Source organism: Melospiza georgiana, chromosome 2, assembly GCF_028018845.1.
Source record: "Melospiza georgiana isolate bMelGeo1 chromosome 2, bMelGeo1.pri, whole genome shotgun sequence".
Classification (NCBI taxonomy): domain Eukaryota; kingdom Metazoa; phylum Chordata; class Aves; order Passeriformes; family Passerellidae; genus Melospiza; species Melospiza georgiana.
Window position 1 is genome coordinate 80,018,632 of NC_080431.1, and position 20,379 is coordinate 80,039,010.

The following is a 20,379-nucleotide window of genomic DNA, read 5'->3' on the forward strand; positions in this document are numbered from 1 at the left end:
CAAGAGCCTGCAAGGACTGAGGAGTTAAGCCTGGTTGTCTCCTTGTCCTTCATCATCATCAGGAAGTGATGAGGCAAGCCAAAAGTAGCTCTGCTTTTCTAGCTCAGAGTTGTGCTGCCCCCGCATAGCATCAGGAAGAAAAGTCATATTTTGTTACTAAATTAGAATCCAGGGAATGCACCAAGGGCTGTTGAGGGCTGTGATGTCACCTTTCTATAATCACATTTCATGGTGCTCTGGAAAGTATTTACAGGACAGCCAAACTAGCCAGATTGAAGCTAACCTACAGAAATGTGTCAAGATTTAACATCCTCCCCCCTCCATGCTTTCAAAACCTTTTATTTTCCAGTTACACCAGGGTTTCTGTTGTGTTTGGTGTTTTGCAATATCTGAGTCACGGGAAATATTTCATGACACAGCCCTCATTCTTCCTGTCACACAGGTAATAATACTTAGGCTGTGTGATAGGGAGGACTTCATCCTCCTCATCTCTGTTAAGTTCTGGTGGATTCATAGCTCTTGATGGATAACCATTACTGCTACATTGATTTTTGAGGAATATGACTAAAGGACTTTACATGTCAGAGGCAGAGGTACTTTAGAACCCTTATCATACCATACCAACACATGTGTCAGGCAGAAGGAAAAGATGGAGAAAGCTTAAGTATTCACAGAGATTCCTCTTCCTTTTCATGATGAGCAGGAAGAAATTCTCTCTGCTTCTGCTAACCTGCATGTCCAACTGAGACCCAGACAGCTGGAGCAGTTCTCTGTAGAGCAGGTCCCATTCCTGAGACACCATTATGGGCTTCCACAGTGAATGTGTAATTGGTGTAAGCTTCTAGGCCATCCACGTCCACTGCAGGTTTCGTGAGACCAGAGGCACTGGGGGAGAACACCACGGCAGCCTCACAGGGCTCACAGGACAGGAAATGGCAGCGCTGGCAGAAGACTGTGTAAGTCAGGTCCTTCCTCCCGCCGTGGTCACTGGGCGGCTGCCACCACAGGCTCAGCTGGGTGCCAAGCAGGGAGAAGCTGACATTGCGGGGAGCCGAGGGTGGGCCTACAGGGAGCACAGAAGGAAGTGTTAGATCCAGCTGCTGGTGCCCAAAGTTCTGTGACAGCTTCCCATCTGCAGATGCATTTCAAATGGAGCCCTCTCTCTGGCCCAGCCTCTCCCTCTCTGATGTCATCCCCATTTTCCAACCTTTTGTTTTCTCCCCCGTATCATTGTTCATGGAGCCACAGAATGGTTTGGGTTGGATGAGGCCTTAAAGACCTTCTAGTTCCAACCCTCCCACCTTGGGCAGGGACACCTTTCACTACAGCAGGCTCCTCCAAGCCCCATCCAACTTGGCCTTGAACACTACCAGGGATAGGGCACCCACAACCTGTTCCAGGGTCTCATCACCCTCTTCATAAAAAATTTCTTTCATGTGTCTCATCTAAATCCACCCTCTTTCAGTTTAAAACCATTGTCCTTAGTGCTGTCTACAGGCCTTAGTATAAAAACCCTTTCTTCATCTTTCTTGCAGGTCCCACTAAGTATTGAAAGGCCACAAGAGTATCTCCCCAAAGCTTTCTCTTCTCAGGCTGAATAACCCAAACTCTCTCAACTTTTCCTCATTAGAGAGGGGTTCCATCCCTACAATCATTTTTAGGGCCCTTCTCTGGACGTGATCCAATAGGTCCCAGTCTCTCTTGGCTTTCTGGGCTGCAAGTTCATGCTACCAGCTCACGCCCAATTTTTCACCCAGCAGTACCCCCAAGTTCCTCTCTGTGGTGATGCTCTCAGTAAGTTTACCCCTCACACTGTTCGGATATTGTTCTTCCTTTCTGTGTGCAACTCACGGGTACAAGCAATGTTCTGGCCCTCTGAAGGTGCTCGGTAGAAGCCCGCATTGCAGGGGCAAGATGTAGCCCCTGACTCGTTGGACAAGCTGTTGGGGGGACACTTCAGGCAGCGTTTAGCATCCAGGGAGTGGCGGTAGAACCCTCGCTGGCAGGCTGTGGAAGGACAAACATAAGCCAGCATAACATAACCAATAAACCCAGATCAACAAAAAAGCTTCTTGAACACTCCTTTATATGCCTCCATTTTTTTAGTTCAAAGAAATATTTAGGTTGGAAGGAACACCTGGACACCTGGCAGTCACCTAGATCAATCATCTCAGAGCAGACAGAGAGAAGATGCAATTCAAGGTAGCATCAGCATTATGACAGGACTTGCAGACTGAAGAAGGAGGATCTAATCCTCAAAGAGGCTGCATGAATACAGAATCCAGTCAACCTCAGAATCTTCCTCCAATGTAAACCCAGACTGGTCTTCACCTTGTCCTTCAAGCTTTCCACACCACAAATAAGAACCATAAAGAGTAGCTACAAATCCTTGCACTTCTCACAGTCTTCTGCTTGCTGACTCCATAGAGGGAGCCAGTAGGCTTTTTGGCAGAAGCATCTTTGCTGATTTCAAGTATTGTACCAGAGCATCATCTGGCAGGGCCCTGGGGAATATCTAGGAAGCTAACAGTTCACCTCACAGCATTGAGTGGAACTGGCTATGGAGCCAACACAGACTGCAAGAGAATAGGTGTCACTGTTTTCTACTTCCAGTCCTACAAAAAGGAGCAGCCACACTCTCTCAGTGTAACATCTGACCACCTGTTTTTGCTGTGTTACTATTAGTTCAATGCACAGAAGCACTGGTCAGCTTACCAGCTGTCTCAAGGTCAATGCTTCACTCCTACAGTTGTGTAGCAGGGAGGACAAAATCAGTGACAGAGCTCAAGGCAACCTGTGAATTTAATGGTTTGCCAGCCTGTGCTAAATTAATCAAAAGTTCTAGCAGCTAAAGAAACAACCAACCTATTTCTAATCAGATGGTAGAGAAATGCATACACTAATTTTCTGCCAGAGCTACCACTTTGCATTTAACATGCGCATTGAGGGAATGACCCTTTTTATATTGCACTATAAAAGCAACAATATCCTGTGTAATCCTCAGGAGATCCCAATGGAGAAAACCATCTGTTCAGCAACTTCACACAAATGGCTTGCTGTGGTGGGGCATAGTATAGGAAAGGATTCTTTATCCAGAAGACAAACCCAGCCATTCCTACTATGTGACAAAGAGGAACATCTGACGGACCTTGAAAACTTTCTACTAACACAGGCCAAACAAGATAACTCATCATTAGTCTGCAGAAGGGATGCTTGAAGAGCCCAGAAAAAAAGAAATAATCACAAGTAGGAGAAACCAGCACCTTCTGATTCCATGAAATGACAGAACCACTCAGGAAAATCTATCATTCTGAGATACAATCATGCAACTATGCATTTAATGATAGCAAAGGCCATTGAAAATAATTACAAGGCTCAAGTATTGATTGTCACAGCCCAAAGAGATTCCATTTATACTCCAGATCAAATCATCCCTTTGAGAAACAGGCAGTAAAAGTTACTTTGATCTTCAGGCTGCTCACAACTGAGAGTACTTCTACATGCAGGACTGAAGATGAAAGTTTTGAGGCCTCCTGCCACTTTGCTCCAGCATAAGATTTGAGAGTTCCTGACATTGGATCAGTTTGGGCCAGGAGAGCTTTGACATGAAAAGCAAAGGAAGCACATGGCCACATTCTTGTATAACACAGAGGTTCTGATGTCGCCTGTATAATACTACCTGCCACAGATATGACACAACATACATACACTCTTATCAGGCTGAGACCGTCTGCAAGTAAATGATAGAAATTTGGGGTTGGGAACCTTTGCAAGAATCACGGAATCAATTAGGCTGGAAAAGATTCCTGACATCACCGAGTCCAAGCTGTGACTGAACACTACCATGTCAACTAGACCATAGCACCAAGTGGCATGCTCAGTCTTTTCTTAACTACAGGGATGGTGACTCCACCACCTCCATGGGCAGCCCATTCCAATGTCTAATCACCCCTCCTGTTAACTTATTCCTCCTGATGTCCAACCTAAACCAGCTAAAGACTATGTCCTCTTGTCCTGTCACTACTTGCCTGGGAGGAGACCGATCCCCGCCTGGCTACACCCTCCTTTCAGGTGTTTGTACAGAGGGATAAGGTGTCCCCTGAGCCTCCATGCTCAACACCCCCATCTCCTCCAGCCGCTCCTCATAAGACTTGTGCTCCAGAACAAGTAACTCTGACCCTAGGAGCACCTCTGTTCCTCCACCTCTGAGCGCCACTCCAGCCCACCGGCCACACCTGCTGTGCCAAGCAGGAGATGCCTTGCAGGGAGCCCACAGCCCGGCAGAGAGGCCGCAGGGCGGCAGCGGCACGGGGTGCTCGGCTCGAAGGGACACACTCAGGAGGCGAGGGCAGCAGCGGGGACACCGGGGTGCTCGGCTCGAAGGGACACACTCAGGAGGCGAGGGCAGCAGCGGGGACACCGGGGTGCTCGGCTCGAAGGGACACACTCAGGAGGCGAGGGCAGCAGCGGGGACACCGGGGTGCTCGGCTCGAAGGGACACACTCAGGAGGCGAGGGCAGCAGCGGCGACACGAGCTGGCGGCGGCAGCCGGCAGGGGGCGGGAGCGGCCCGCGGAGCCCGGCCCGGCCCCGCCCCGGGGCGGCGCGGCGCGGCCCCGGCCTGGGCCGGCCCGGCGCTGGGGCCGGCGGTGCAGAGGGGCCTGCCGGTGTTCCCGGCTCCCCCCGCTGGCCCCGGGGGTGCGGAGGTGGAGGGGCGGCTGCCCGCGGCCGGCCCGGGGGTGCGGGAGGCGGGCGCGCAGCCAGCAGCCTCGGCCTCCGCCCAGCCCCGCTGGCCCCCGGTTTGCCCGGGCCTTGGGCACCCGCTCCGGGCGGCACGATGGGAAAAATGAGTCTGGGAAAGGGCCTGCTCACCAAGCACCAGAGGGCAGAGAGGGTGGCTGGGGCGCTTCCTTCATTCCTTATTCCTTCATTCCTTATTCCTGCAGGTGCCCCCCGTGAGCTGCCAGCTAGGCCGGGAAGGCTGCGGGCACCAGAGTGGGGCTGGCGGGGAGCTCGGCTCACCTGCCGCCCTGCAGAGCACTGCAAGGAGCCAGAGCACAGACCGGGGCACAGCAAATTACACAGTTGAGGAAGTTAATCATGAGCTCTGCGTTTATGGGCAGCAAAGTCTGAATGCTCTGGAGCAGGCACAGCTTTTCTGGGACTCTGAGGTGGCTGAGCCATTCAGCACCCAGCAGAGCACTATACAGCAGGAAATTCACTGAGAGATTGAGGGAACTAGGTAAGGACCTGATCCTCTGGCTGTCTGTTGTCTCCTGTCCTGTAACAGAGGTCAGGTTCTTTTCCCTGTTAAAAGGCAAAGGTGCAGCCTTCCCTTTTTTTTTTTGCTCCCTACTCCAGGCAAAACTCAGAATCAAAATGACACTGCCAGGTCTTCCATCCTGTCACACTTTACGTGTCTGAAGAAGTCCTCCTCTGTTCTCAGGACAAAGTAAAATCTGTGATTTCAGTATTTATCCGGAGCTGGATTACTCCCAGTCCATTGCACAGTCTGGTCTTTTCTGCTGAGGGAGCAGATCCTAAGATATCCCCCCCCTGCATTCACCTTCTCCCCTGATGCTCCAATAAGACACTATTCTGGTTGTGAAGTACCTCTCCCTACTCCTGCTAGGTTCTCCCCTCTTCCCTTCCTCTCCTGGGAGACCTTCCCAGTGCCTACTAATCCTGCAAAACATACTTCTGGCTGCAGCTGTACTTGGGCGGAGTGGGATGAAAGCACAGATGTAGAATGAACCTGTGCTGCGATAGCAGTCGAGGCTTGTCCAGACATGACAGCTTCCCTGCCCCTTCCCAGAGGAGTGCTCTCAGGAGGGCGGGGAGAGCTCTGTAGCACCTAAGTGGAAAAACTGGCTGGGCTGTGTGAGGAGAGGGGATTGCTGGAGGAGGCAAGGATCTTGTGCTTCAACCTTCTCCAGCTCCCCAAGCAAAACGAGCAGCAAGCAGTAGGGGTTCATAGACACCAGCTCCCTGTAGCAGAGCAAAGCAGAGACATGGGGCACCTGCTGAATCTGAGAGCACTGCATGGATCCCTATGGCCTTAGCCTTGTGCCACACAGCTTTGGCAACGAGAGCAGAGATCTGCTGTCTTTAACCTGTCTCCCTGCAGTAATACATATCCCCCAAAACAACACGTGTGTCAAACTAAGTTGCCTTAAGAAGCTGAATCTTGTCCCCTCTGCAGCCAAGGGAGAGCCCTGCACTTCTTACTCCAACAACCCTTGCTTGCTGTGACTCCAGCACCCTGGTGACTCTTTTGCTTGCTAATTGCTCTTCTTCAGAAGAGCAGGCACCACACTATTGTTCAATATGCTTTACATGGTTTCCCATGGCAGAAAAGCCATTCCAGTCCAAGAAGAATGAGGGACAGAGGAGAAACCTGTCCCCTCTGCCTCTCAGCTTTCTAGTCACAGGACAAATACTCTGCTCTGTGTGTCTGACCCATCTGCCCTGAGAGAACAAGGCTGCTGTTCAAGGGTTGAGAACCAGTTGTTGAGTGAGTCAGTGTCAATCACACAGTTACAGCTCGCAGAAACTAGCTCCAGAGCTGAAAGGTCCTGGATGAAGCCCAAGAGGGAGTGGAGAGGTGTGTGCAGGTCTTACACCTGACACATGAGGAGAAAAATCCCAACTGAAAAAGAGAAGCCAAGGAGAAGGAGAAGGAAAGATATAAGATACAGAGGGTAGGCAAGAGAGAGGTAGACCACACTAACTCTCCTGATCCCACTTTCTGCTTACAGATACTCTGATCTCTAGCTCTCTGGAACCTCTCCCATGGCCTACAGCTAGTGTCTGCATACTCACCTACGCAGCTCCCATCGACTTCCTCAAACCCCACAGCACAAAGGCATCGGCCCACTGGCACCAGCCACTCCCCGTCGGTGCTGCAGTGCATCCTGGGGGGAGAGCCCACTTCTTCAGCCGCGTCCTCCACGCAGACCCCAGGCACTTCTGTCAGCCCCTCTGACCCTGCCAGCGTCTCTGGGAAGCGGGCCAGGCCCCGCACCGCCTCCGGGCAAATCTTGTAATACACTCGGACAGACACCATGGCTACACAAGCCCCAGAGTTCTGGAAAGCCAGGTAGAAGCCCCGGCGAGAGAGCTTCCCAATGGGGCACACTTCTGTGTTCAGCTGCATGGCCCCTGACTCGATGTCTCTGCTTGTGAAACTCCGATCTGCTGCCACAGTGTTGAGCTACGTGAAAAAGAGAAAGACAACAGCTTTACCATCTGAACAGGCCACAGCAGCTGAGATACCCGTTCCTCTCAGGCCTTTTTTATACTAAGGCCTTCTAGGGGCTGTCTAGTCAACTACTTCTAATGCCACTGCACTGCATGCTTTCTTTGCACTTGAAAGATGTGTTAAAAATGGGGTGGGCATATTTTCCTCCCTCTGTACTTTCCATCCATCATCTCCTTCAACTGCTTTGTAGTCATTCACTGGTCTTCTACAGTACCCTGTGTTCCAAGTCTCTGACTTCAGAGGTCTTCAGGAGCTGCCCCTTTTCTGTCATAATATTCTTTGTTTGCAAATTGCATGCAGTAAATCCACAACACCACTCAAGAGCTGTCCTTTGAAACCACCCAGGGAATTACAGCCACTTGTTTTTAGGCTGTAGTTGCTGCAGTTCAGATGATCTACTGTAAGGTGCTCCTTGTGCAGCACTCAACATATTTCAGCACTGTAGGTACTTGGGTGAAAAATGCTCCCATGCTTTTGCATTCCCACTGCCTCTGCAAACAAAGGGTAAGAGTGAATGAGTGAGTGAGAGTATTTTCCATGCTTGAGCAAGTGGGAAAGGCCTCTGTGACACCGTGTGACATGGAAGAGCTGGACTGCAGGTGGGGTGGCCTTTCTTCTTGGTGGGAGAGCCTGATAACTGATCCTCTCCTCCGCAGGCCCCTTCCCATTGTACAACACCACCCACTCCTTGTAGTTGGATTGGAGATGAAAGGCTCTGTAGAGCAGCTGCATTTGGCAGGGATCATAAGGCATGTTTAGGAGTTGTGGAGGTATCGCACAAATTCATGTTGTAGGCTGCAGGGGAGATGGAGGAGCACTGGGGAGGGAGGGGAATCAGTTACCAGAGTTCTGCTCTGCCTGTGGTAGCCTTTACTACTCTTTGTTTCCATCACATCCCATTTAAACTGCAAAGGAAAGGGCAGTCAAATAATTCAGGTCTTTGGCTTCTATTAGAACAGAATTGGCTTAGAGAATTTCCTCTGAAAAAAAAAACCAAAAACCAGAGGTTCTCTATTTTGCAATTCTAATGTTTCCATGGCAAGAGAGCACAACATTGAGGAAAACAGCAGGTAAAATACAGCAGTGCTAAATAGTTTCACACCTGGGAGAACTTCACTGTAGCAAGCCATCACCTCCAGTGATGAAACAAGACCCTATACCTCATGGCAATCAGAATAAATAATCAGGACCACTGAGACCTGAACTGGGTTCTGTTTTTTGCTTGGTCTAATCTTGTTTTATTCCCTAAAGCAAGAAAAATACCTTTGGTCTCTGCTTTACTATTTCTAAAAATTGGTGTAACCATCCAGCCCTGTCACAACCCTTTAGAATCCTTACCTACATAGTGTCTGGTTAAATAAGAGGTTACGCAGAACACAGGTCTGATCTCATTTGAAACCTCCTATGCCTCCTGTGGCAAAGACTGCTCTGAGCATCACAGAGGGCACCAGGGGTAAAGTTTACTCTAAGGACAACACTTACTATCCATGCCCTTCCCCACATGCTGGTTCTCCTGGCCTGTCCCAGCCAGCAAGACACACCTAGCTTAAGCTGAAAGATATGACAAGTTTAAGCTGAAAGATATGACTCAGTTTTCACCCCCAGCAATACAGACCTTGGTGAACAGTGGGCGGCGAAACTGGATCCCAACATCTTGTTCAGACTCCATGTAATAGAGATTGAAGGTCTCTTTGCAGGTCACCACTTCACCTTTGAAGCTCTTGCAGTCCCTCACAGTAAACTTTAGCTCCACATAAACGCGGGAGGCTGCCTCACCCCGGTAAATCCAGTTGGTGCGAAGCCAGTGATCGGTGTCACCCTCGGAAAGCACACTGCAGTCCTGGTACATGTAGATTGGGGTACCATTTATCATCTGCTGCACTTCACTCCACTGCTCCCAGGGGAGAAGAAAACACATATTGTTAGATAGGTGAGGGAAATAAGTTTCACTTCAAATATGACAAAATTTTGCCTAAAAATCAGTTCTTACACAGGGTTTGGCGCTCAAGGCCTCACCAGCTAAAAAGTTTCTTACACTCAGCAAGAGCTGCATCTGGTGTAGAGCCCCTTGGCTGCCTAAATCCTGTACATAGGGAGGAAAAGAGGATCCTGCAATTAGGATCTGACTTACATAGAACTTTTTACATCCCTTTCATCCTATCTTGGTTCCAGTTTATTCTTTCATGCACTGCGTATCTTAGAGATTGAGAAAAAGACCCACTACTTCCGTGTGCTGGCCACTTCTCTCTGCCACAGTTTACATCCAGGGTGTACAGTAGGACCTACCACACCAGGACTATTATCTGTCCCTGGAAATAATGCACAGCATTTGGGAATAAGAGAAAAGAAGGTCTGGCATAATGGAAAGGTAAATTACAGAAAGACTGTTCTAGAGCAAGCACTCATTAACTCGGAGTTCACGCTTCTTTAAGTGGGATATTTTGCAAAACCTAATTTAACTATTAAAACTCTGTTGATTTTCCTTACTTCATATTGCATTAAGGTTCTGCATCTTCCCCAGGCAAACAATGGCCGAGAGGAGGACACGGGCCCAGCTGGTTATATGGCCTTACTAATACTATTTGCATGAATCTAATAAAGTTTGATACTCATTTTAACATATGCTTTTGTCAAATTTTAGGTGGCTCTAGTTTTTCTTTCCTTACCACAGGTCAGATGCAAAATGCAAAGAACATTCTCTTTTGAGTAATTCATATATGAGAACGGAAAATTTGGAAAGCAAGGTCTTGTCCACAGGGAAAATAACTTACATCCTTTTTCCTCCAATGCTAAGACTGCCTTTCTCATTATGCTTTAAATGTTTAATCAAATTAAATTGAAACAAGTGCCCACATAAGTACTGGCACAAGTTTAAGCATCTTGGTTTTAAATCACACCCCAGGTTAAGATGCAATTTAAACAAGGCCTCAGTCTCTGTGTTACTCCAGACTTGTCAAATCTCATGGGCTGAGCTTGAGATTCACGCATTTCTTCAGCACCACCACCTCCTGTGCTCACAGCACAACAGCTTTTCTCCCCACAGACCAGGTCACTCTGTTAGTGGAATACAGAGATGGACCCACAGAGTGCCAAAGAGGCTCTGCTTTTATGCCATGACTTAGAGTATACCTCTTACCCAGTCCCAGTCTGAAAAGTATTGGAGAGCCTTCTCCAAACTAGCAAGTCGTGCTGATAGCACAAGCTCCTCTGCATAATTTCAGCCTTTTACCTAAGTGCATACTAGCAGTCTCCTCCCAAGAAGTTCTGGGGATGATATCTATGTGTCCCTTCTTGTTCCCTTTTTTTCCACATAATTAATCCCCAGTGTTACCCCACCCTCTTAATCTGATCCAGCTGGCATAGACCTGCAGCACACAGGATTTACACTTATTTCACTCACTGGAGGTGAAAAGATTTATGATAGCAAAACAAAGAAAGAGACTGATGGATCAATCACAATTGATCAAGCAGAAGGGACAATCACTTAATGACCTCTTGCAGTCATTAACTGAAAACCTTCCAGAAAATGTTACAAACTGAATTTACAATACATCCTGAAATAGACTGAAGTAGAAGAAAAAAAGTTAGGAAGGAGAATAAGAGCAAACTGGCTTTCATACACTGCCAAAGTTAGGACTGGCTTTTAGAAGCATTTTTCAATGCGCGTCTGCCTGGGGAAAGCATAATTGCATTTGGAGGCTGAGAGTTAGACTACTTTCCATTAGCAGTTTATCCTAAGGCAGTACCACAGACAAGTGACACCAGAAAGTGGTTTTTGCATGTCTCACTGAAAGACATGAGCTGTTGTGGTGCCTGTCAAGAAAATACATTTTCAAAACTTACATGATAGAGGACCAAAGTTTTATTTTCAGTGGTGGCAACTGTAGCAACAACAACAACAAAAATTCCTTTAAACTATACTGCTGGAAAAAAAAATCCAATTGCTAACTCCTGTATTTCTTAACTCATCTCAGCCCAGCTTCTCCCAGACTCAGTTCTGCAGGGCAAAGATGCTTGGCACTGACAATTGCACAGTTTCATATGCAGTGTGGTGCAAAGAAATAACAAGGGAGTCAGACATGTTTTTTCTAGACTCTACTGCTGATGGGTAAAGGAAGTAAAATGAGGATATTATTTATGCTAACAATACAGAACTATTGTTAAATATGCTTCTGACTTCTTTTCATTATTCAGTGAAGCTTTTAAATTCAAAGTAGTAGAGGAAAACTGTTACATACAACATTTAATGAAAGGGTGATGAGACCAGAAGTTGCCAGGCAACTGTCTCCCATCCTCAGAGAATCTGCTGCAAAATCAAAATGTGTGCCTCTGACTTTTAATGTAATGTTCTTAATAAACATGTGTGGTAAACTCTGGCTCAATCAATATTAATTACTTGCCTCTGCAGTTTGTCTGCCAATGACATTGAATCAACCTCCTTTGATAATGAAACTTTTTACCCACTTCATTCCAAACTCTGTTGCCTTACTCCAGTTGGCCACAGAATAGGTAACATTCTTCTAGAAGTGGAGAACAGAGTTAGTCAGACTTCCTTATTTTAGCAGTGAGTGAATTTGTGGTTTGTTGATGCGAGAGAAAACTTTCTCATGAGATTCAGAATCATAGAAAGATTTAGGCTGGAAAGGACCCTTGAAAATCATCTAGTCCAATTCCCTGCTCCAAGCAAGCTAAAGAGTTCTTGAAGTCTTTGCATGTTATTCTTTAAAATGTCTTTTAAACTCTCTTATTTTTTAAGTTAGAGTGTAAACTGTCCTTAAACTAGTCTTCAAACTCTTAAAATCTTTCAGAATTCTTTAAAAGTCACTAAGAAAACAAATGCTAATGCATTCAGGAGAGTGCCATAGGTTAGTAGCTTAGCTTCCTAAGAAGTCTAAGTACATAGCCATTGAATTTGAGAGCAAACGGGTTTCCGTGCTTCTCAGAAACCCATATACTAACACAGGCACCTTGTTTCAGAGGTTTGTTCTTGAAAATCTTGGTGTGGTGGTGCAATACAAAGCAAAATTATTCCAGCACAGCAATTAGAGTCAAGTGAAAAACAACCTCAAAGCAAAGGTATATGTCAGTAACCTCAAAACACTGCAAGTTCAGAAAAAAGCAAAGAAGGAAAGCAACTTTCCTTGTATTGGTTTGATTCCATATAAAGAAAGTTGTCTTTATAAAGGCCATTCAGAATGACTTCAATGACAACCTGAAAGGGCAACAGTAGATATTTGTAGTAAACAGTATTGGTTTGGTCTCCCATGTGAGTAAAAATCCAAAGATAAGATGTGCCTTTTAATATCTGCCTTTATTGACTCTGAAATGATTATACAGTTTGAAGATCTGGAGCCTATGGAATACTTACTCTGCTTTTTCTGTATAATAAGCCTTCTCTAGATTAGGTTTGTGTCAAGGATCTTATCTAGGACAAGCTGTGATTCCTTCATCACAGGAAGAGTACCTGTGGGTTACTCTTCCTAGGATTTACCATCAGGTATAAGAAACAGTTTGCACACCTTGGAGCCATTGTCTCAGGCTTTGCAGGCATCAATGAAGTGGTCTCTTTTGGTTTTAGCCTTTTTTAGTAGGGGAAAAAAGGAAGGAAACAAGCTTTTAACATTGACAAATACAAATTTCATCCCTGCTAATGGAGAGGTAGGCTACCAGTGGCAGAGGCAGCAGACTGTGACAGTATTGCAAATTGTGGGCTGAGACTGGAGTCATAAGAGCTTGTGACTCGCAGTAAGAATACTGTCTCCATCTCCAGCTTGCCAGGGACTTGCCCTGTCTCCTTTCAAAAAAGAGTCTGCCTGCCTGCTGTGACCTCTATCTCATTTGCTTTCACATTACCTCAGCACAGTGACTTCCAATCTGTGGTCTGCAGCCCCCCAAGGAAAGGCACAGTGATACTTTTAAGAGACTTACAGAAGCAAAAGCTAGGCAAGGCTAGCCAGTAGGTTAAAGTTACTAAACTAAGATGCATGTTTCCACTGGAAAAGTTAATAAGAATTCCTATAGGAAAAGTCTAAGTGTTCATATGCTGAAATCTAATGACTTGTTTAACTTTGGGTTAGAAAATTTCACTAAAACGAAAAGAGCACCTATGTTAATAAAGCCAGCTACAGCGTACCCGTGCATAGTAAGTGTGTCTCAATCTCATTTAACTTTCAACAGAATTGAGAGGTCATTAAATCTCTTTATGAAGAAAAATTGCAAGGCCCCAAAACAGCAACCTTTTTCAGCAACAATACATCACTGGTGTGGCAAGCCTAAAACTGCCTAGGAAAACATGTGCAACTGAACACTCTTTATCCCCTTTCTCTGGCTGCAATCTTGCCTGTGGAGTGTCTTGACTTTTGTATAGTATAGCATTTGCGTGCTACCATGACCAAAAAATCTTCCTGGAACAGATTCAGCATTGAAGGTAATTACAGCTGTGCTACAATCATAGTGTAGTTTCCTCAGAGCAAAGCCGGTGACAAGAGAGGCACCTTGCTGGCACCTGTGTTAATACATGAAGATCTTCTCTTCAGTTGAAATACATCTGACAAAAATTTGTCAGGAGGCAAGCTGGACCAGCCAACCAAAAATAGCATCACCACAGTGGTGTATTCTAGAATTGAAGCTTCTATGACCCTTTACAGAACGTTTCTCAATACTCTTTGAAGTTCTTTTGCTGGTGTGGAAGACAATTTAGATGACGATGATGAAAGAAGCGTGGTGACATCTAGACACTTCATGAGTCCTGTAACTTTAAATCTGAGAACAGCTGAGGCTGCTCTTATTTCTTTGATCATTTGGCTATGGTCAGGCAATTTTAATTTCATCACATCATCATGGAGCCTTTGAAACAACTGAACACAGAAGAGATGTTTGCTTATCTACAGTATCTTTATGGGTGGGATGATATGTTTTTTCCCCACAATGATCCATTGGTTATTTTCAGGGAGGAGCAACTCCATTATGTAATTACTCATTCTTTAGGGCACTAGCACACAGGTCTCCATCCCACCCATGTCATTTCTATTTAACTGGTACTCATACTCTTAAGGGAAGATAAGGTGTTCATGTGGGACACCAAGCGCCAGTGCATCGATTACAGAACCTGTTTATCAAACCCGGGTTCTGCTGTCTGCTCATTCTCTGAACTGCCTGACCACATTAAGGTCTTGCATGAAAACAGTTCTGGTCATAACAGATGGTGCTAGATGAGTGATAATGATACTCTGGTCCAACATTTCACCTAGCTAGTTTGGAACACTTCTTTCTGCTACCACTCACTTACAGTACAGGAGTACAGGAGTGAAAAATCAGATTGTGCATCTTAAGAGTTCCGAATTTATGGCTAAAGGCACATTACCAATAAAGCAAATGTTAGCTCTTATGTTATTTCTGCATTACATTGCATAGGATCCATTGTAAATGGCAGAGATTTTTTTTTTCATTTTTTCAAGGTAAAGGGCTTTATATTGTGAGCTGTGGTTTTGTACGGTGTGTCAAGTCTACTTCTAGTGTTTACAGAGAAGCTAGAAATTAGTCTGATGGTGATGGGCAATACTTGCTCTGTTTGTATAAGTTCCTTTAAAGATGGATCAGGTGGAATCCCACACAGGGATGGGGTAATTATGCCTTGATGATGATGATCAAACCTGCCTGGAGAAAAGAAGCTGCAGGAGACGGCAGTCTGAAAGTCATGTGAGGAGCTGGCAATATTCAGATCAAACAAAGAGAAGCCAGAAACTAGGCCTTGGAAACAATGGAAATAGCCTTTTGAGAAATAAATCATGGGAATATTTTTCTGCAGATCTGCCTCTGAGATAGTGAGAATCACAGTTCAAAGCATAGGTTCATCCTTCGAGGACACAACAGGCAACAAAAGATGTAAAGCCTTTTCTTTCTAATTGCTTGCCTGCAAACTCACCAGTATTTTAGTTAGAATTATAATAGAAGTTGTTTTGTTTGGGTTTTCTGTTTGTTTGGTTGGTTGGGTTTTAATACTATTATTATTTTAAATAGCCTGTTAGTCTTCTTGGAGGACCATGCAATAGGCAGGTTAATCTCCAAGCTCCAGCTGACTTGTGCTGCTTTTGTGTTGACATGAGGAAGTTCAGTGAACCTTGTCCACTCATTCAACAGCTATAAAAGAGTGAAGCAGCTTTCTGAAGCTGCCAGGCAACGGGGCTGTCACCACCCCAGTGCCCGAGCAGCTGTGGTGATGAATGTCATGGCTGTACAGCATCTTCAGCTCACAATGTGCTCTTTTCTGCCCTTCAGGTCACAACACTGAGTGCACTGGCCAAGACTCTTACTTGGGTCTCTGGCAGTGACTCCTTCCTAGGCTGCCTAGTTGGTGGCTCATGCAATCTGGCCTTCCCTACAGCTATTAATTTACACTTCACTCGTTCTCATCTCACTGGTTTGTATTCCCTCTTCTCACACTTCTGAGTAAAGTATATCTGGATATGCATAACAATTTTTTCTTCCTCTCCCAAATTGACACAAAAAAATTAATTTTCAATTACCAGGATATCATTAACAAATATCTCTCCACCAGTTCACAGATCAACAACAGCAGGTCATGTCAGGATACAACCCTGAAGCCAGAGTTGTTCCCATTTCCAGGTAGTTGTTGACTTTACTAAGCATATTTCCCTTATTTCTGTACAGATCCTGTTCACTCAGGGGAGCTAATCCCCTGTGCCTGATACTTAACTGAGAGCAGTGAGGTGTGCACTGCTACTCTACTCCAGCTTCAGAGGTGATGGCACTCCTCTGAGTTAGCTCCTAAAGGACATGCATGAACAACGGTTGTGGGAAGACGTGCACAGAACAGCTTTTCTGATGGCTGTTTTTCACACCACCTTTGGATGCTACAAAAAGCTGACTGGCTGAGACTCTTCCAAGACTATCTGAGTAAGAGATCATCAAGTCTGACTAAGTGATCATTGAGTCTGACTCAGTGAACTGCCCAGGTTTAACGAGATAGGAGTGCTGTGCTGGAATTGCTTGCAGGTTGAAGGCTGTGTGCCCCATAGCACCATTTCCTTCGTGACCAGGACTATCTGTCTAACCAAGAAGTGGTGGAACAGAAAGCAGCCATCAGCTGATACTGAAATCTGGGACCGCTGAGTCTGGTGGAACACAACCTCACCTTGCTAGAACCTGAAGGCATGCAAATGTTGTGGTGTGGTCAGTGATATAGAAGTTGCTGACAGGTCACAGGTACTTGATCTAGTCTATTGCTTAAAAATTTATCAGTGTAGAATTTGAACTATGCCTGGACTTTAATAGGACAACAACAGCATTAAAAAAAAAAACACACAAAAAATTTTTTTTGGCTTAATCAAATGGTATTCTCATAGCTTTGGCAGTTGCTGTGGTCATAATTAAACTTTCCATGGAACATGAGGTGCAGAACTCAGAACTCTTTTTCCTGAACAAGAATCACCAAAGTAATTTCCAAAGTTTTCAAGTGGTTTTGGAGCCCCAATAGTTGTAGTTAGTGGCTATTCACTGATAGCCTTTGGTATACTAATGCCAGTTAGGCCACTGGTGTTACTGTCCTTAATCTTGTTTGAAAGTAGACTTTGGGAAAGCTGAGCAGATCAAGGGCCATGCACACTGGGAAACTGGTAGAAAGCTTGAAACTGATAGCAATGCTTTGAAGTATGTGTGGAAGCAAGCAAGAGTATGGAATAGGCAGGAAAATAATTATGTCCTCCTCCTCACTGTGAATAAAAGGCTGAGAACAATAGCAGCCTGGAAAGGAGACTAAGAAAGTCATTGGGAAGCTTTAATAATGCAATGATCCAAGCAGGAATATAAGTTGGGAAAAATAGGCTCCACAAAGCAGCTACCAGCTGAGAACTGAGCCTTGCCAAACATTTTAATATGTAATAAATATGGCACAATTTGGCAGCAGTGGAGTTCATGTGATTCCTGAAATAACATACATCCAAGTTAAAAATGAAGTCACCATGAAAAAGGACCCTTTTACAAGTAAAGACTGGTGAAAGCACATATCCTAAGAAAATATAGCAGCTAAAAAAATGAAGTGTGTTTAATTTACAATTCATTCAACAATATATAGAGAGAAAGTCATATTGAGAAGCCCAGTGTGCAGCATTCTCCAGCACAAATGGCTTGGAACTTAAGTAGTCACACATACTCATGGGAGTGTGACTGGATTATGCAAATACTATTCACATAAACAAAAACTGGAAATTGTGGATAAAAGGAAAATTTCAAGATAGGCCCACAAGCTGGGAGTGAGATAATCAAAGCATTAAAGACAAATATTGGATCGCTCAGTATGTTGTATTGTAGGTGCATATAAACTGATACAGAAAATCTATAGGAATAGATAGTACATAAAATCATGAGAAATAATCAAAACATAAAATCATGAGGACCTTTTGTGCCTCAGCTAAAAATTCAAACTCAGAATTCTAATGAACAAACAGTTCTAAATTATAACACAAACACTAAGATTTAGGTGGGAAAGGACCTTTGGTTCTCTACTCCAATCCCCTGCTCAGAACAAGGCTGACTTCAAAGCCAGGCTGGGGTGACTTAGGGCCTTGTCCATTAAAAGCAAAATGCAAGAGGAAAGCATAATTCCTTATCACAATCTGTTCACAGCTGATGCAATTATCTTTGAAAGCAAATTAGTGATTAATAAGTTTTTATAATGTCATTTTGCAAACTGCCAAGAAGCAGTGCCACTATGCCTGATAAGTGAATTTGTTCATGATTGGATTTGAGAGGTCCTTTTTGAAGTTTCAGTGGTATCTGAAACCAGTTCAGGTAGCTAGGCTGTTTGTGCAGCATGAGGAGTCTTTAAGAAATGTGAGAGCAAGCAATTTCTGTACTTCTGACACCTTCAAAGTGGCCATCATTGGCTCTCTAATGTATGTTAAAAGGTGGAAATCTTCCACTAGTACTGCAACACACCTCTCTGTGCCCACCTGGTGTTGCTGTGGCAGAACTTCAAAGCCAAAAAAGAATTATCAAGGAATATGTCAGAGGAGGGGAGTGGTGGGTGGTAAGGTAGATAAAAGGGGGTTGTAGGAGCTACGGTGTGTGCCTCGTTTCCAATAGTAGCCTAAAGTAATGAAACCCTTTCTAAATAACTCCTACAAAGCAAGCTAGCACAAACCTTTTAGCAAACAAAACTCTACAGACACTTTACTTAAAGTACAGAGACTTCCACTCAAAGACTACCCTTAAGCTTAGGCGAGATGCCGGCTAATGTGGTGCAGAAGTTCTGAACTACGGAAGCGCAGCCCAAAACTGAGCGGTGTTCTCAGGCTGAGCCCGCGTGTAAATGGGAGCATTGTCTGCCTTGGATACAGCCATGGTCTGACCATGGAACAACCACACCTGGCAAGCCACTTCATCCTCTGTCATTGGCTACAAGTGAGGAGAAAACAAAGGTGTAGTTCTGCCTCCACAGACTTAGCCAGCCTCTTCTGGGCTATGCCTCGGGGGCCTTGTCCATATAAAGCACAAAAATTCCCCACAGCAAATTCCTCCTCTCTGCGATAAGTATATTGACACAAATCCAGCTCACTGATGGGAGATCTCCGGCATCTGAGGTTAGCTACAAGTAGCAGTGTTACATGAAGTACACCCTTCAGCTCTGTGTGCAACACAGCTCAGACGTTTCCAGCCTGTTACTAATCAACCTAGTCAGATTATTCAGTACTAATCTTGGCCCTTTTTTGTCAAAAAATGTTCTGAATTCATTTCCGTTCTTTTTTGAACATACTTAATTCTTCATTTTGAAGGAATGGTTTCAGAAACACCTGTTCAAAGCTCTCACTACAAGAGAATCAGCCATTGTTCCCTTTTTGCTTGTGGCAATTTGTTGGACTTCCACCTAACAGTTATTGGGAAATTATGTAATTAGACAAATCTCCTCAAAAGACTTGCTCATGAGAAGTCAATGGATCTATTCTTCATCCTCTGTTGTTTTATCAGTCATCCATATCCTGATCTGTTATTTTGATTTCTCTCAGGCCATGTTCCCCTTAATTTCCAACAATTCTCAGTTACAATTACATTGTGAATATACATATTTTGAAAAGCAAATGTAGCACAAGCAGAAGGATTTGCCAGCTCTGAACTTCCTGTGCAACACTCAGATGTTTTGTAATGAAGGTTTTATTTTCTATCAGATTTTGGTACCTTATCCTGAACATGCCTGGAGCCTAGAATTGGGGTAAAATTACCAAGCAGAGAGTTGATTAGACAACAAAGGGAGCAATGAGCAAAACATGATCTACATGTATGTCTCACCAGGGCACCTGTTTTGAGCAGGGTTTAATAATACTACTAATAATAACCAAAACAGCTTTACTAATGAAAGAAATGCAGCTATGCTAGTACAGGAGAACCTCACTGTCTGCCTCTACTTCACCCAGCAATGCTGCTGGGAAGGAGGAGGAGGCTGGGGTGGATATAAATCAGCCACAGCACATTACAGAGGAAAGTCACGGAAATTAGTTAGGAACAGGCTCTACTCCATCAGGTCTGCTTTAGAGCAGGAAGGGTGAAGACTCTCCATTGGAAAGCTTGGGACTTGCTGCAAACACGAGAGCATGGATGAGGAACTGAAACTGCATATTAACATATGTGCTAACTACCACAGCATAGTCCCTAAATTCCCTTTTCTTTGTGCCTTCCTGCACCACTCCCACAGCACTGCTGCTACAGAGGGAACACCTTCACTGATGTAGGTTGTGACACCAGAGGGACTGCCCAACTATGCTTCATACAAAATAGCTGTACTTGCACAAAAACAGCTGAGTTCAGCTCTCTTTTGGGGTACACCATTGTTGCAGTGGTTTCAGGAGTACGTTTTAAGCACTTCCATCAACTCATTTTTACAGTCACAAAACAAAGGGAAATTCCTCTCTCATTGTCAGCTGTGTGGACCAAACACCACAGCTTGATGTAAAGTCTTACAGCCCACCCACGCAGGCAGATTGCTGCCCTATGAGTTAAGTTATTTCTTCAGTCAGCTGCTGAATTAAAAAACCTATAATGTGTTCCTAATTTCTTGAGAGACTGAGACAGAAATACTTTTGTTCTGCCTATTTTACTGGGGAAAAA

The 20,379-nt window shown here is 44.9% G+C and overlaps 1 protein-coding gene across 1 annotated transcript in view; it reads right to left on the reverse strand.

Annotated features, from left to right (window-relative positions):
- The window catches only part of EPHA1 (EPH receptor A1), a 33,836-nt gene that overhangs the window by 9,904 nt on the left and 3,553 nt on the right, over positions 1-20,379 (reverse strand). The window contains exons 3-6 of the mRNA XM_058044886.1: positions 8,876-9,151; positions 6,822-7,212; positions 1,852-2,007; positions 731-1,063 (exon numbers count right to left, since the gene is read on the reverse strand). Coding sequence (XP_057900869.1) covers positions 731-1,063; positions 1,852-2,007; positions 6,822-7,212; positions 8,876-9,151 — 1,156 coding nt within the window. The remainder of the gene's footprint in view (positions 1-730; positions 1,064-1,851; positions 2,008-6,821; positions 7,213-8,875; positions 9,152-20,379) is intronic.